This window comes from Monodelphis domestica, chromosome 6 (assembly GCF_027887165.1).
Source record: "Monodelphis domestica isolate mMonDom1 chromosome 6, mMonDom1.pri, whole genome shotgun sequence".
NCBI lineage: Eukaryota > Metazoa > Chordata > Mammalia > Didelphimorphia > Didelphidae > Monodelphis > Monodelphis domestica.
The window spans coordinates 196,675,383-196,689,729 of record NC_077232.1 but is presented as its reverse complement, the minus strand read 5'-3'; the positions used below and the strand labels follow the sequence as shown (position 1 = coordinate 196,689,729).

Below are 14,347 nucleotides of genomic sequence, written 5' to 3'. Positions count from 1 at the left end.
AACAAAAATCCCATTAAAAGTATCCTTTCTAAAAAATTAAAAAAAAAACTTTAAAAAGTATCCTTTCTAAGAATCACGTTTTAATGGCAGAAATGATTTGCCAATTTTTTTCATAGGGAAGGGGACTGCATGTAAGTATAGATGATGAAGATGGTCCTGGGGAGAAAGAATAGATGGAGATGCCAGAAAGGTATAATATGCCCCTTTATGTTCTCCAAATCCAATGGCACTGCTCTGCTCATTTCCTGTCCTGCTTTAGCCTTGACTTCATTATAGTTAGTACAACAACATACCCTCTTATTATTTCTGAATTCCCCCCCTCCCCATGCCCCAACGGCCATTTATGTACCATAATTTGGGCATCTCTATTAGCTCCCTTTGCCATTCTTATTCATAAGTTACTCAATATTCCTAGGTACATTTCTGTAAAACACTCACTGCAAATATGTGCTATCTAATCCCAAGTAGGCTCTAGCAGTTATATTACAATGCTCTGTGATCAATTATTTGACATTCTTTGGTGCAACGGCTCTTCTACTCCCTTCTCTCTAGGACTTCCTGTGCCATTTTTTACCTTCTTTCCATTTCCTTCCTTCTCAATGAAGGACCTCACTTTCTACAATATTGCTCAAGTAGGTTCCCTCTTCTACCCAACCCCAAACTCTATAATATTTATGTGCCATTCTCTCTTCCTTGGCCAAGGGTAACCACTTTACTTATCTTATTAATCAAGCACCACAGAGTAGCTTGGCATCAATTATTATCATTATTACCACCACCACTACCAAAATGATGATGGTGGTGATGGTAGGGATCATTTATATTTTTTATTTATTTATTATTATATTTTAAGGTTTATAAAACACTTTACAAATATTATCTCATTATATCTTCACATGCTGGGAGGTAGTTGCTATTATCTATATTTTGTAGATAAGGAAACTGAGGCAGACAGAGGTTAAGTGACTTCCTAGAGCCACAAAACCTAAGCCAGATTTGAATTCGGGTCTTCCTGACTCCAGGTTCAGTGCTCTCTACACTACTCTCATTAGCTATCCTCAATTTCTTTCTCATCTTCAATATCACCTTAGTCATTGCTTCTTTGTTTCTGTTATCTATAAAACATATCAAGGTCTAACCCATCCTCAGACACTGAGATTCCCTAAAACCATATATTAATTGCTTCTCCCTTCCTTTTCTCCAACTCACTTCTCAAGTCATTGTGTTCTACCTTTGGATATGACCACTTGAAACAGTGGAGTGGAGACTCTTTCTAAAATGACCTGATATTCTCTTAACTCTAATGGCCTTTTTTAAGTTCTGAGTTCAGTTAATGGAATTTTAATTTAACTTGATTAAGTGTGAGACTATAAACCCTCCAATATATAGGACTAATATTTCCAAATGCAACTCCTACAAATTGCTTTTCAAAATTTAAACAAAAAAGTGTTAATATTGTAGATTATTGTTTATAATACAATGTTCTAAAGCGAGGGCCCTTAACACAAGTACCACAAACTTGTGTATGTGTTTTTTAAAAAATATTTTGATAACTATATCTCAATAATTAATTTCCCTAGTAATTCCACACATTTGATGTTATGCATTAAAGAACATCATTTTGAGAAAGGTTCCATAGGTTACTCTAGAACGTCAAAGATATATCCATGATAAAAAAAAAAAATTGGTCAATGACTCCTCTTCTAAAATGTTCCAGATTGGATTGCCTCCTAAACTTTAGTCTCAAAAATTTAGCTGATTTATATACTGAGTATATTTGTGTCATTGGGGCGGAAACTCATAAACTAGGAAAATATATATTTTCTAATGTAAAAAATAGACTTGAATCCAGGACTTCAATCCCCAGAAGCCCTTGCTCCACTTCCCCAAAATGCTTTGTAATCTCACTGAAAACCTCACCTGGGCCGAGAATGAGATGGGGTATTTAACCTGATTGCAAAGGCTTTTGTGTCTCATTTCTTCCCTGTTTTCCGCTTGCAAGCAGACGTGGCTCTTTTCATAATGTAGGTGAGGTTGTATATAGGCCTCTCTGTGGCCTAGACACATGTTTTCTTATCCTGTATTTTCTTTAATCCTTAACCTTTAATGAACCTCATAAAAATATAATACTCCTTGCAGAGAGAAACTAATTTCTTCCTGCCTCAGCTTCCCTAAAATTTTAATCTTTACACTATACAATTTATCTTAGAGATCCATCTGAAATCAAATGGCATGAGAAATTTTATACACAGACACACATATATGTATTTAGTTTCTTTTGTTTAGATATTTGATATTTAATAGCTGATGTAAGAATTGTTTTCCAACCTTATCCCTGAGGCTAGGGTCATTGAACCACTCCAATAACTTTTTCCCCACTTCCATTGGGCTGGATAGAAAGGTCCTGTAGGTAAGTAGGAAATCTTCTATAAATGTTGGATCCACCACTGAATGTTCTTCAACCAAATGCATTGTTAACCTTTCCGAAGTACCCTGTGATGAAAAAGACAATAATGGTCATACACGAGGAAGCTCATATGCATACCAGAAACTTCATTTAACTCATTAGCTTATTGTTGGTCAGTTGTCGTTCAATCATATCTGACATACCGAGACTCCATTTGAAGTTTTCTTGGCAAAGATACTGGACTGGGTTGCCATTGCCTACTCCAATTCATTTTACAGATGAAAAAATTAAAGTAAACAGGGTTAAGTGACTTGACCAGAGTCACACTGCCGATAAATGGAAGAGTTTGGATTTAAACTCGGAAAGATGAGTCTCTCTGACTCCAGGCTTGGTACTATATCCACAGCACCACCTAGCTGTCCATATCTATTAGCTATGTCCTCAAATATGCAAAGGATTAACTAATAACCAGCTTGACAAGTAAAATACAAGTCAGCAATTTCAGTAAATTAAAAACCTAAAATTGCTAGTCACCAGAGATGAAGTCTATATTTTCCATTATTTCTATATTTTCTAATTATCCAATAATTTCTATAAGAGGTCATAAACATAAAACAGATTTTTTACAGCATTTATAGCAGTGGTGTCAAACTCAAATGGAAACAAGGGTGATTAAACTGCATAAAGATTCCTACAACTCACATGTTAACTTGAAAACTACATATTATCATTATCTATGTTCTAATATTGCTTTGTGAAGTGTTTCTGAATTACACTTTAATTTACTTCAATGTTGTGGGCACAGCCCATGTTTGATCTCTCCATCAGAAGAAAAGGTCTTTTTAAAAAAAATCTTTACTTTCCATCTTAGAATAAATACTAAATATCAGTTCCAAGGCAGAAGAATGGTAAAGGCTGGGGAATTTGGGTTTGGTGACTTGACTAGGGTCACCTGGCTAGAAAGTGTCTGAGGCCAGCCTTAAACTCAAGACTCCCTATCTCTAGACCTGACTTTTGACCCCCTGAGCTATCGAGCTGCATCTGAAGATAAGCTCTTACCCAAAAGAACTGTCCTTATAAATCTTAAATGCTATTTTAATTGAAATTAAATAATGCCAAGCATATAAAATCCTAGGCAGATCTGAACTATCTAATTTAAATAACTTAGAAAATTAATAATAAACTTATTTAATTTCATTTACCTTGATGACAATGTGACCTTTTCTTGTTCCAGTACGATCAAGTTCTCGGTGTTCTTTCACCATAACTATCTCTCCTTCCTCTTCTACTTTTTGCATGTTCTTTTCTACCTGGTTGAGAATGCGGCAGTAATCTTGCTGGGCTATGCACACAAACTGGAAGGCAGAAAATATTAACAAGCATTTATCAATTAGGAGTTTTCAAAGAGTTTAGGTAAGCTGATAATACGGTTTTTAAATTATTTAGATTAGAAATTTCAAGAAAGGGTACGTTACACAAATAAATAAAAAAAGTAAACTTGAACAGAATTCTCCATTAATTACCTTCAGTGGTTGTTTTATACATACTGATTTTTTTAACCTCAAGAAAACTTAAAATAAGAATTCTATACAAGTATTTTAAATCATTATAGAACTATGTAAATAAAAGGTTTCTGTAGAATTTAATTTGCTGACTATTTGAAGATTCATTTTTCAAGACTGTATCTAATTTGTATTTCAATTATATAAAAGTTCAAGGTGGAAAAACATAAAATGAAAATTTTCCTTTATGTTTCAATATGTTCCACAGAAATTCAGATGGTGATTTTAGACCCTACATCAGCATTTTTCAACTTAAATTATGTTGGGAACTAGGTAAGAACACAAAATCCTTTAAGTGAACTATCCTTCCTTTTGCAAAAATTAGTAGCTCATGGGATGTGTATCAGAGGGTAGGAACTAGAAGGAGACACGGACAGGGGCAACAGGATGAAGAATAATGTAGAGGAGGAAAGGAAAGAAGGAAATTTATATATTATTTATATTTCTAATATAATTCACATCAATGTATCAATATATATGCATATATCCATATATAATTGCATATATATGTTCAGACACACAGCTCTTTGGTAACAAATATTGGCAATTGGGAAATGCTGATCTAATCCAACTCTCCTCCCCAATCTCATTTTATAGAAGTAGAGTTAGTTGATGAAGGAACATGGAGACAAGAACCTTAGTCTCCAGAGCCTTTCTTTCTTCTCTGACTCCATATTGTTTCTTTTGTATCTCCGTTAAATGGTGAGGCAGGAAGATGATGCAGTAGACAAAAGACCTGGATATCAAGTCAGGAGGACCTGTGTTCAAATCTAGCAAACAAGACACTTAGGAGTTATGTAAAACCCTGAGCAAGATGCTTACTCTGTCTGCCTAAGTTTCCTAATCAGTAAAATTGGGATAACAATAGCATCTATCTTCCAGGGTTTTTGTAGAAGTCAAATAAGATCATGTTTGCAAAGCCTGGCACATAATAAGCACTATTAATGTTAGCTACTATTATGATGATAACCAAGAAAGAAGTCTGTAGACAGATGAATTAAAAGTTATAAATCTGAAAAAAAATTAAAAGGATGGGGGGCAGCTAGGGAGCACAGTGGATTGAGCTCCAGACCTGGAGGCTAGAGGACCTGGGTTCAAATCTGACCTCAAGACACTTCCTAGCTGTCTGACCATGTGCAAGTTACTTACCACCCTTTGTCTAGCCAATACCACTCTTTTGCCTTAGAATTGATGTTTAAAAGCTAAAAAAGTTTTTAAAATTATAAATCTGCTTCTAATTTTAAAAATTAAGATTGCAATTACCTTTTGGATATAATGTTTCAAAAAAGCATTCCCAACACTATATTCTAAATAACAAATATAATATACTAATTTATGTATGTAGACTATAAGCTCCAAGAGGGACAGGGACTATTTTTCTTCGTCTTGGAGTTCTGGAGTTTTATTTTGGTCCAGATAGAGGGAGCTATGGGTCAAGAGACTGTAACTGTCCTACTCTGCCTTAGAGACTTGTTTGACGATGCAAAGGGTTGACATAACCTCTGCCAGTTCACAAAGAAAGGAAGAAGTATGTGCCAAAGCTGAGACTTGAACCTATACCATACTAAATTCAAGACTATTACACCACACTTGGCACACAGTAGATGATTGACAATTATTTGTGGATTGACCAATTCAAACAAACCAAAAAAAAAAGAAAAAAAGAAAAAACACCAACAGAAAATATAATTTTGATGAAGGTTACATTAAAGTTTAAAGATTAGATAATTATACACTTTAAGTAATACACATTTAGAACTATATATTTAGGTAACCTTTGCAGAAACTTTTGCTAGCAGGCTATAAAACTCATATAATTTTAAGATTTTGGCTTGAGCTAGAAATAGTTTTGTGCCAAAGTCAATCCTTAAGTAATGAAGAGTTGGCTGTGACAAATTCATCCAGGAATAATTTCTATCTTTTGCCAACTATAATGTGTTTTAGACGTAAGGATATAAAGTATTCAAGAAATGTTTTTTGGTAAGATAATAAAGATAAACTCACTAGTGGGATGAAAGTTACTTTAAGCATCTGGAATAACAGACCACTCAAAAGTGATTATCTCACTTGAAACACCAGAATATTCTTTGGCAGGGTTCAAAAAACAAGTTTTCTTCAATTGGACTAATTCTAAACTGGGAAACCATTTGAGAACTGAAATGGAGAAATGTATCATTCTTTGACAACCTATCAATAAGATATGAAGATTTGGGCTTAATGACAGTATACTCTAGTAGTTTTTTATATTGACTTGGCTGACACCAAACTAGTTATTATTTTCAAAATTCACATGACAAACAGTTTAATATTTTAAAACATTTCAAAATTATGTTTTATCAAATAAAATATCAATAGGTAAATGTCATTAAAATAAGTTAATCTCTCTTGGGTGATCATTCTTTCAGAAGAATCAATAAAATGACTAATATGAAAAAACAATTTAAGGAATTGAAGGGGCTTTATTTGCAGATTACAAAAATATTTAGTTTTAATTAGGTTTTGTAAACAAAATAGTCAAATAGCCTGTTTTTGACATGACAAATTGAACTGTTAAAAAATTAAAATAATTGTTTTCAAATGCAACTTCTGAAATGAAATATATAATTTATGAAGACTTTTAATTTCAAGCAATGTGAATACTTTTGGCAGAGAAATTAATTAAATTGGGTATTCGTGTTTAGTGATTTAAATATAAACGGTTAAAACCAAAACCGTAGTGGTTTCTAGGTAGAGGTTGTTTTTTTTTTTAATTACCAAGGATTACCTCATTTTCTATATAGCAACCTGCTAGAGGAGATATAACAAATGAATTAAGCTTCTGGCTTAGATTGGATAATAATAATAAGGCATAAGAGTGGTAAGGGTTAGGAGTTGGGTTTAAGTGATTTGCCCAGGGGCACATATCTAGAAAATGCCTGTACCCAAATTCAAGCCCAGGAATCTCTATCCCTAGGCCTGGGGTTCTCTATCCACTGAGTCACCTAGCTGCCCCTAACTTCATTACTTTTATTTATTTATTTATTTGTTTGTTTTTTTAAGGCCTTTACCTTCCCATCTTGGAATCAATACAGTGTATTGGTTCCAAAGCATTAGAGTGGTAAAGGCTAGGCAATGGGGGTTAAGTGACTTACCCAGAGTCACACAGACAGGAAGTGTCTGAGGCCAGATTTGAACCTAGAACCTCCCATCTCTAGGCTTAGCTCTCTATCCACTGAACCACCCAGCTGCCCCCTAACTTCATTACTTTTAACATAAAAGCAGTCAACATCTCAATAAGAAAACCAAAGAAAATGAATTAGACTTCTATTTGCATTTGAAATATCATAACTGATTTTTTAAATGAGGTATTATACTTAAATAAGAAGTAGTTGGGGGTGTAGACTCTAAATGAACATCCTAGTTAACATGGGAATAAATTCTGATCAAGGACACAAGTAATACCCAATGAAATTGCGTGTTGGTTGTGGGAAGAGTGGGTGGAGGGGAGGGAGGGAAATAATGTGATTATTTTAAACAAGGAATAATGTTCTAAATTGACTAAATAAATTAATTCAAATGGAAAAAAATAGAAATAGTAATATATGGAAATATTGTTTGAGCTTGATTCTTCAAAATAAATTTGTATACTTTTATTTGTTTGTGGCCAATAAATGTTTAAGTAATTCCTTGATTCAAATCAAATTAATAATTCCATTTGGGAGTTTTGCTGTACAGTTCAGTATTACAAAATTTTATATTTTAGCACCAAGAAAGTGATATGATAAAATAATAAAATAAATTAATATTATAAATTAAAAGAGGTCAATTCTCAAATATTAATAGCAAACACTTTCAAATTTCAGAAAATGTTTGTAAATTAAAATCATCTATTACCTCCAATTTCCCCAGGAGAAGATGAATCTAATATACCATTTTAATAAGGCCAGATGGATCTATTTAATTTGGTGCTTTCCATCTCTCCAAGAGGAAAGTTCATACCCAGTAGATAACAAAGGTATTCAAGTATTCTCTTCCCATTTGAAGACTAAGCAATGGCTTATGATATCACTGGATGACCTCAGACACAGGCAGGGAAGAAGAATAAAGGAAGGAAGACAAATGTGTGTACATGGAAAGGGCAATAGAGACATCTGGGATCATTTGTTGCCTACAATCTATTCTGTCCTTACCCTCCAGACCAACTCAGGGTAGAATAAAAGAAGGGAAGTCACCCGACTAAAAAAAACCCAAACCCCAAAATGTCAGCAAAATTCCTATGAGAAAATAACCCTAAATTTAACAAGACATCATATCTGCATGCCATAGCTTAAGTTAGAAAGAAGACAGGGCCCATTTTTAATGTAAAGAGGCACAAGAAAGGCTTGTTTACATCCATAGGTACAATTATTCTTTCTCATTAAGACAATGTAAATTAAGACTCTGATTCAAGCACGGTTTCATGGTGTCAGTACATAGGGAGGTAAGGAATTACAACAGCTTATCTAGTCAAAACCCCTTACATTCTTAGGTGAGAAAGTTGAAACACAGAGATGTAAAGTGACTTTCTCAGTCATACAGCTAATAAGTATTTGAGGCACAATTTGAACCCAGGTCTCTCCTCAACTCCAAATCCAGTGTTCCATCCATTGGTCATGCCGAATAAAGAAGGGCTGAGTGTTCACTCACAAAGAGTAAGATAGAAAAAGAAACTTCAGTAGCTCTTTATTTTTTTTTTTGAGTCAAACAAGAAACTTGTTAAATATGGCTTGCATTCACAGAAGCATAGCACATATCTCAAAGCCGTGCGTTTCCCAGAAACATGTTCTCTATGTTAAGGTCTAACCTACTGCTATTTTAGATAGCAATCAAGTATTTCACTTAATATTCCTATTTGATACCTTGAGACACAATAATAGGCCTCCTTCTACTATTCTAGCTACTGGAATGATAAATGTCATTCTTTTCATTGATAATAATGTGGTAATGGAGTCATTAAACCAAAACATCTTTACTTAGCCCTACTGTGAATATGGCATCCCAACCAAATTCATTGTGTCAAGAACTCCACAGTGGGGATGAGAGAAGAGCTAATCAGTAATTTACATTGAGAAATTGGATAATTTCCCTTCTTTCTTGATTTAGGGCTTCTCCAATAAATATTTTTAAAATTGGAGGCAGCTGGGTAGCTCAGCTGATTAAGAACCAGGCCTAGAGACAGGAGGTCCTGGGTTCAAATCTGGCCTCAGACACTTCCCAGCTGTGTAACCCAGGGCAAGTCACTTGACCTGCATTGCCTAGCCCTTACCACTCTTCTGCCTTGAAACCAATACACAGGATTGATTCCAAGACAGAAAGTAAGGGTTAAAAAAAAATTTTTTTTAATTAAATTCTTCACAATAGAGAATAAGAATGTGCTGTGTGTAATTAGAATCTGAACTCCTAAAACTTCAATTCCTAGCATTCCACTTTCCTTCTCACATTACGTGCTGACGCAGGGAGGATATAAATTTTGTGTAGCCCTGCCCCTCTCCTTCTCCCTCTCCGTCCCTCTCTCTCCTTGTGATCATGGCTGGGTGAAGCAGGCTTTTTGGGAGAGGCAAGAAATTTACTCACTTGGACTTATTTTTGTTAGATAATTACTTCTATTTCCTTTACTTCTAGTGATTAATAAACTTTATAAAATATAATACTTGAAGTTTGGGACATTAATTTAAATCTTACAATTGAAAGTATAAATATATATGATTTAGATTATCTGCTTTTTTATTTACACACTCCCATACAATGGTTAATTGAGAGTTGACTATAATTAGTCTTCATTACAAAGTCTCTCTTCCAATATTTAATATTTGTCTTTCCAATATTTAATAAAAATATTTAATTATGTCCATGTTGTTGATATTTTTCTCATAATGTCCATTAACAAAGAAGTTTCTGGACAAATAAATATGATAATAAATTCCATTTCTTCTTGATCTAGTTGTTATCATTCCCTCAGTAAATGACCAGATAAATCTGTCTATGGGTTTTTTCAATTTGTAATAAGTATAAACACAAAAATTTACAATTTGGCATTGCAAAACTTTTTTTTATAACTAAGCTACTATATAATTAAGCTAAAAAACAATTCTTATTTAGATGTGTTAAAAATATGATAAAGAATGAACTAGGAAAATCTCAATTTATACTCTGAACCAACTGATCTAATTAGACAAGATGCTGAGATGGAATTGAAATATTTCATTGTATTTATTACTCTGGTAGATTTCTTTTCCAGTTCAAGTCCGATACTTATCTCATCAATTCACCTTATCTTAGTTTTCATTGGCCTTTCAGCCTTTGCATTTGATCTGCTTCAATTCTTCCACAGTCAATATATATTTAATTGCTATTTCTCTGTTAAAAGATGTAGAAAATATTCACTCCAATCTATAATTTTTTTCTTTCTGGCTCTTCTCACTAACATCATTTAAGAGTCATTGGGTAACTAAGCCCCATTGTAATGAAGCCTCACAGCTTCTCTCCACTACTTCAGTAAATGTTCTCTCTACTTCATATACTCACTATGTTCTTCCTACCTTTTTCATAAATATTAGTGAATGTACCATAATTTTTACAATCTTAAGACACAGATCTCTTTTCTTATGAAATCCTCTTTTACTTATTTGCACCAAAACTAACTTTCTTCACAAGTTCTAGAATGTTCTGTTATGGTATAATATTGATATCTTAGTAGGGGAAAATTTTAGCATATAGATCACTGTTTTTTAACCTACTTGTAATTACTTCTTTTCATTCCCTTTCCCCCTTCTTCGAATGCTAGGTACTCAATGATATTATTAGCAATTCTAGATAATATTAAAATACTCATTTATCCATCATATTTCTGAAAAATTAAAAGCAGTTTTGATATGTTTATTTTTATATTCATTCTCACACTGAGGCCAAACTCATCTCTTTAAAGTACACTTTTTTTCTTTGTATTTTAGCACCTGGTTCTGCATATAGTAGGCACAAAAAAATTTGTTGAACTGAAAATGTGCAATTTTAAATCTTTATAAATGTGCTATGAGTCATTTGCAAACAGGCCAAAAAGCACTGCTCAAGTTTCAGGAAAATCTTCTCTCAATACCAGGGCATACCTTTTTTGCAAATAGGCATTTGGCAAAAGAACAATAACATATGTTTCTTATATTTTTTTACCTGGCAATCATCCACTTTTGTTCTCATTACTCCTTTCATGTATTCCTTGTCCATGGTAGGGGAGACACCAAAACTGTTCCCCATACATAAAATCTCTGTTCTTCCATCTGGATAAGTCACTTCCACTGAACCATTTAAGATTACTGACCAGGAGTCCAGCTAAACACAGAAAATGAAGAAATTATAAAGATGGCAAGAATCATCATTTTCACTGGTAGTTGTTACTCTTTCCCCTCTTCTACTGGCCTCTAAAATTATAAACCCAGAAATCATTTTGAATCCTCCCAACTTGGGAGAGTGTGAAACAAATCCCAACAATTAGTCAGTGCAAAATGAAGACTAGAATACTTTTCATTCTGTTAGAAAAACATTATATTTGTAAATAGTTAGAGGCTGGAATATTTCTAAAAGAAGCAAAATTTATTAAAAAATAAAATGCTTAAGATAAGGTAACTATAAATCTTGAAAACATGAACAAGTAAGAAAAATTCTAGTACAGTTCCTTGAATGGCAGAATAGGATATTATCCTGGAGAAAAGATGAGGGGCCAGGGATTAATAAGTGTCCTCATTCATTATTCAATATTTAGGAGACAACTGAACATAGGGATAGCAATGAGAGGAAAAAAGACAGGATTGGGAAGGAGAAAAGGTTCTTGGCATTTGTTAGCTTTAAATGCTATTGAAATGGTTGATTTCGAGAAAATATTTTATCCTTTATAATTTAAGGAAAGTTTTACTTACTTCTTCTCCATCATTTAATACTATAGTTCCTGCTCTTTCTACCACTGCAAAAACCATCACGGCACAGAGTTCTCTTCTAACAGACATTGTCATGTTTGCAAAAGCAGGCAATTGATGCATAAATTCCAGAAGTTGTTCTGAAAAGCAAAAGATTAAAAAAAACAACCCTTTAATTCTTAAGTGATGAAGTGAAAGATTTCATTAATGATTGTTCTAGCAAAAGAGTATTTTTAGGATTGTTTCCTTTCTTTCAGTCCTGGCTCTGCAGGTGAGCATAGATCAATTCTGAAAGAGGGAATATATCTCAGAAGCTATCCAGTCAAACTCAGGGCTGAACAAGAAGTCTTTCAAAAAGATGTTCAATGAGTGGCCATCCCAGTGTTTGCTTGAAGACTTCTAGTAAAGGCAAGCTTAATGTCTCCCAAGGTAGCCGTTACCAGTTTGGAATAGATCTAATACTACTATGTTTCTCTTTAAATCAAACAGAAATTTTCCGCTTTGCAATTGATACCTACTGGTCCTAGTTTTGTCCTTTGAGGCCAAGGAAAAAAAGAGAATCCTTTCCCCACGTGATGGTTGTTGAGATACATAAAGAATTTTCCACATTCTCCTGTCTTTTCTAGGTTAAATATTCTCATTTACCCAAGGCATATCCTTTCCACCCAAAATGGAATGGTGAACAATGGTCAAATCATTTCCATCACTGATCCTAACTAAATAGAATGTTAGATCAATTCTTCTCTCACCATCCTTATAATTTTATACACAAAAATACCCCTCTCTGGGTACCACATCCCTTTACTATTCTATAATTAAGGGGCATAATGTAGTGCTCAAATCTTCCAAAGGCACCCAAGTCTTGTCCTAAAAATTCCATTCAGGAATTTCTGCCTGGTCTTGAGATGGAAAAATATTTACTTTTTAAGAAGTTTTTCAAAAGTCTTACCCTTTAAATGAAAAGTCAAGTTGCTTCCTTCTCCCCAATTCAATTCTATTCAACTTTTCATATCAAGTTATTTATTAAACTTTAAAAATATTATTTTGGTAGGTGCTAAGGGAATGATCATGAACAAATAATTTAACTTTTCCAAGTTTGTCTCATTGGTAAAATGAGCCTTATTTACTATCTCAAGAGTTATAGTTAGGATAAAATTAAAGGATTTGCACCTATAAAATTATGTAAATATGTATTCATTCAACCTAATTATAACATTCCAACTTCTACTGTAGCAACTAAATTATCCTGGATGAGGAAAAACATCACAGTATGAAGACAGGTAGCAAGGAGTTAGGAGATTACCAAGGAAAGAACTGACAGAATTTTGATATCTTCCCATGCTCAAAAGAAAAAAAAATGTTTACATTATGGGATAAGGAAATATAAGGAATGAAGGATTTAAATGTAGGAATATTCAATTTAGTTAATTTTTTTTAAATGAAATTCTCTTATCTTTCTTTTCCTCTTCTCCCTCTCCTCCCTCCTTCCTTTCCCTCTTTTTTTTTTCAAGAATTCTTTGCCTTGATTTTTGCTAACCAAAGTGTTTGAAGGATTCCTACTACAAAACTGTTTTGTGAAGTAACCTAGATGCTCTAGGTATAAATGAAGAACTCATTGAAATAAGATCTTTGGAATGAATAAGCATCTGCCCAATTACCTAAGAATTCAATAGCAAAATTGCAAAAGTCTTTAACAAAATGCATCAACCATAATTCCAGACTTCTATCATATGAAAACTCTAGAACATACAGATATGATACCTATATAAATAGAAAGTGATCCAGAGGAACTTCTGGGAATTACAGAGAACTGATGAGTATCCTACAATGACTTTTCGTACCTCAATGCCATTTATCACATGGCTTGCAGGCAACTTCCTCATATATAGATCTATCTCATGTCACTCCTTTGGTAAAAATTTTGTAATTTCCCCCTATTTTTTTAATATTCCTGTTCTTGGGATTCAAGGTCCTTCCAAGAGAAAAGCCACTGAAACTCTAGCCTAATCATACCTTACTACTCCTCCGGCTATGCAGCCGACATAGATTAAATACCAGCCTTTATGGGTGCCCCATGTTTTAATATTTTAAAATAGGTTACTGGATGGTATAGTGGACAGACCACAAAGCCAGGAGTCTAGAAGCTCTGGATCCAACCTTGCCTCAGGTAGATACTGTTCGGTCCTCTGAGCAAGTCAATTAAACTTTCCCAGCCTCAGTTTCCTCATCTGTAATATGAAGGCATTAGATTCAATAATGTCTAGGGTCTCTTCCAGCTCTAAATTGATTGATTCTATGTTCCTTAGAGAATGGCAACAAAGTTTTAAAGAAAAGCTAAAAGAACAAATTTACAACTCTGGGTAAAGGATATCAAAAGTAAATTTAGTTTTATTTGTTGAGAAATGGACCATGAAAAGTTTCCAAATCTCTTGTGGTCCTATTATACAATATATTTT

At 33.7% G+C, this 14,347-nt stretch overlaps 1 protein-coding gene and 1 long non-coding RNA gene across 30 annotated transcripts in view; one reads left to right on the top strand and one right to left on the bottom strand.

Annotated features, from left to right (window-relative positions):
- RAPGEF2 (Rap guanine nucleotide exchange factor 2) overlaps window positions 1–14,347 on the bottom strand; it is a 315,781-nt gene that overhangs the window by 36,981 nt on the left and 264,453 nt on the right. For all 19 annotated transcript variants that reach the window (XM_056802818.1, XM_056802822.1, XM_056802824.1 and 16 more), the window contains 4 exons: window positions 11,895–12,031; window positions 11,152–11,310; window positions 3,610–3,762; window positions 2,329–2,493 (listed from right to left, as the gene is read on the bottom strand). In XM_056802818.1, the coding sequence (XP_056658796.1) occupies window positions 2,329–2,493; window positions 3,610–3,762; window positions 11,152–11,310; window positions 11,895–12,031 (614 nt within the window). The remainder of the gene's footprint in view (window positions 1–2,328; window positions 2,494–3,609; window positions 3,763–11,151; window positions 11,311–11,894; window positions 12,032–14,347) is intronic.
- Window positions 1–14,347, top strand: part of LOC103103534 (uncharacterized) — a 46,344-nt gene that overhangs the window by 15,235 nt on the left and 16,762 nt on the right. For 2 of the 11 annotated variants that reach the window (XR_008912925.1, XR_001622899.2), the window contains exons 4-6: window positions 117–190; window positions 3,727–3,820; window positions 4,178–4,242. The exons of 2 other annotated variants lie outside the window; for them this stretch is intronic. This is a non-coding gene — a long non-coding RNA (uncharacterized LOC103103534). The remainder of the gene's footprint in view (window positions 1–116; window positions 191–3,726; window positions 3,821–4,177; window positions 4,243–14,347) is intronic. 7 more of the 11 variants (XR_008912929.1, XR_008912928.1, XR_008912930.1 and 4 more) reach the window with 4 other exon arrangements.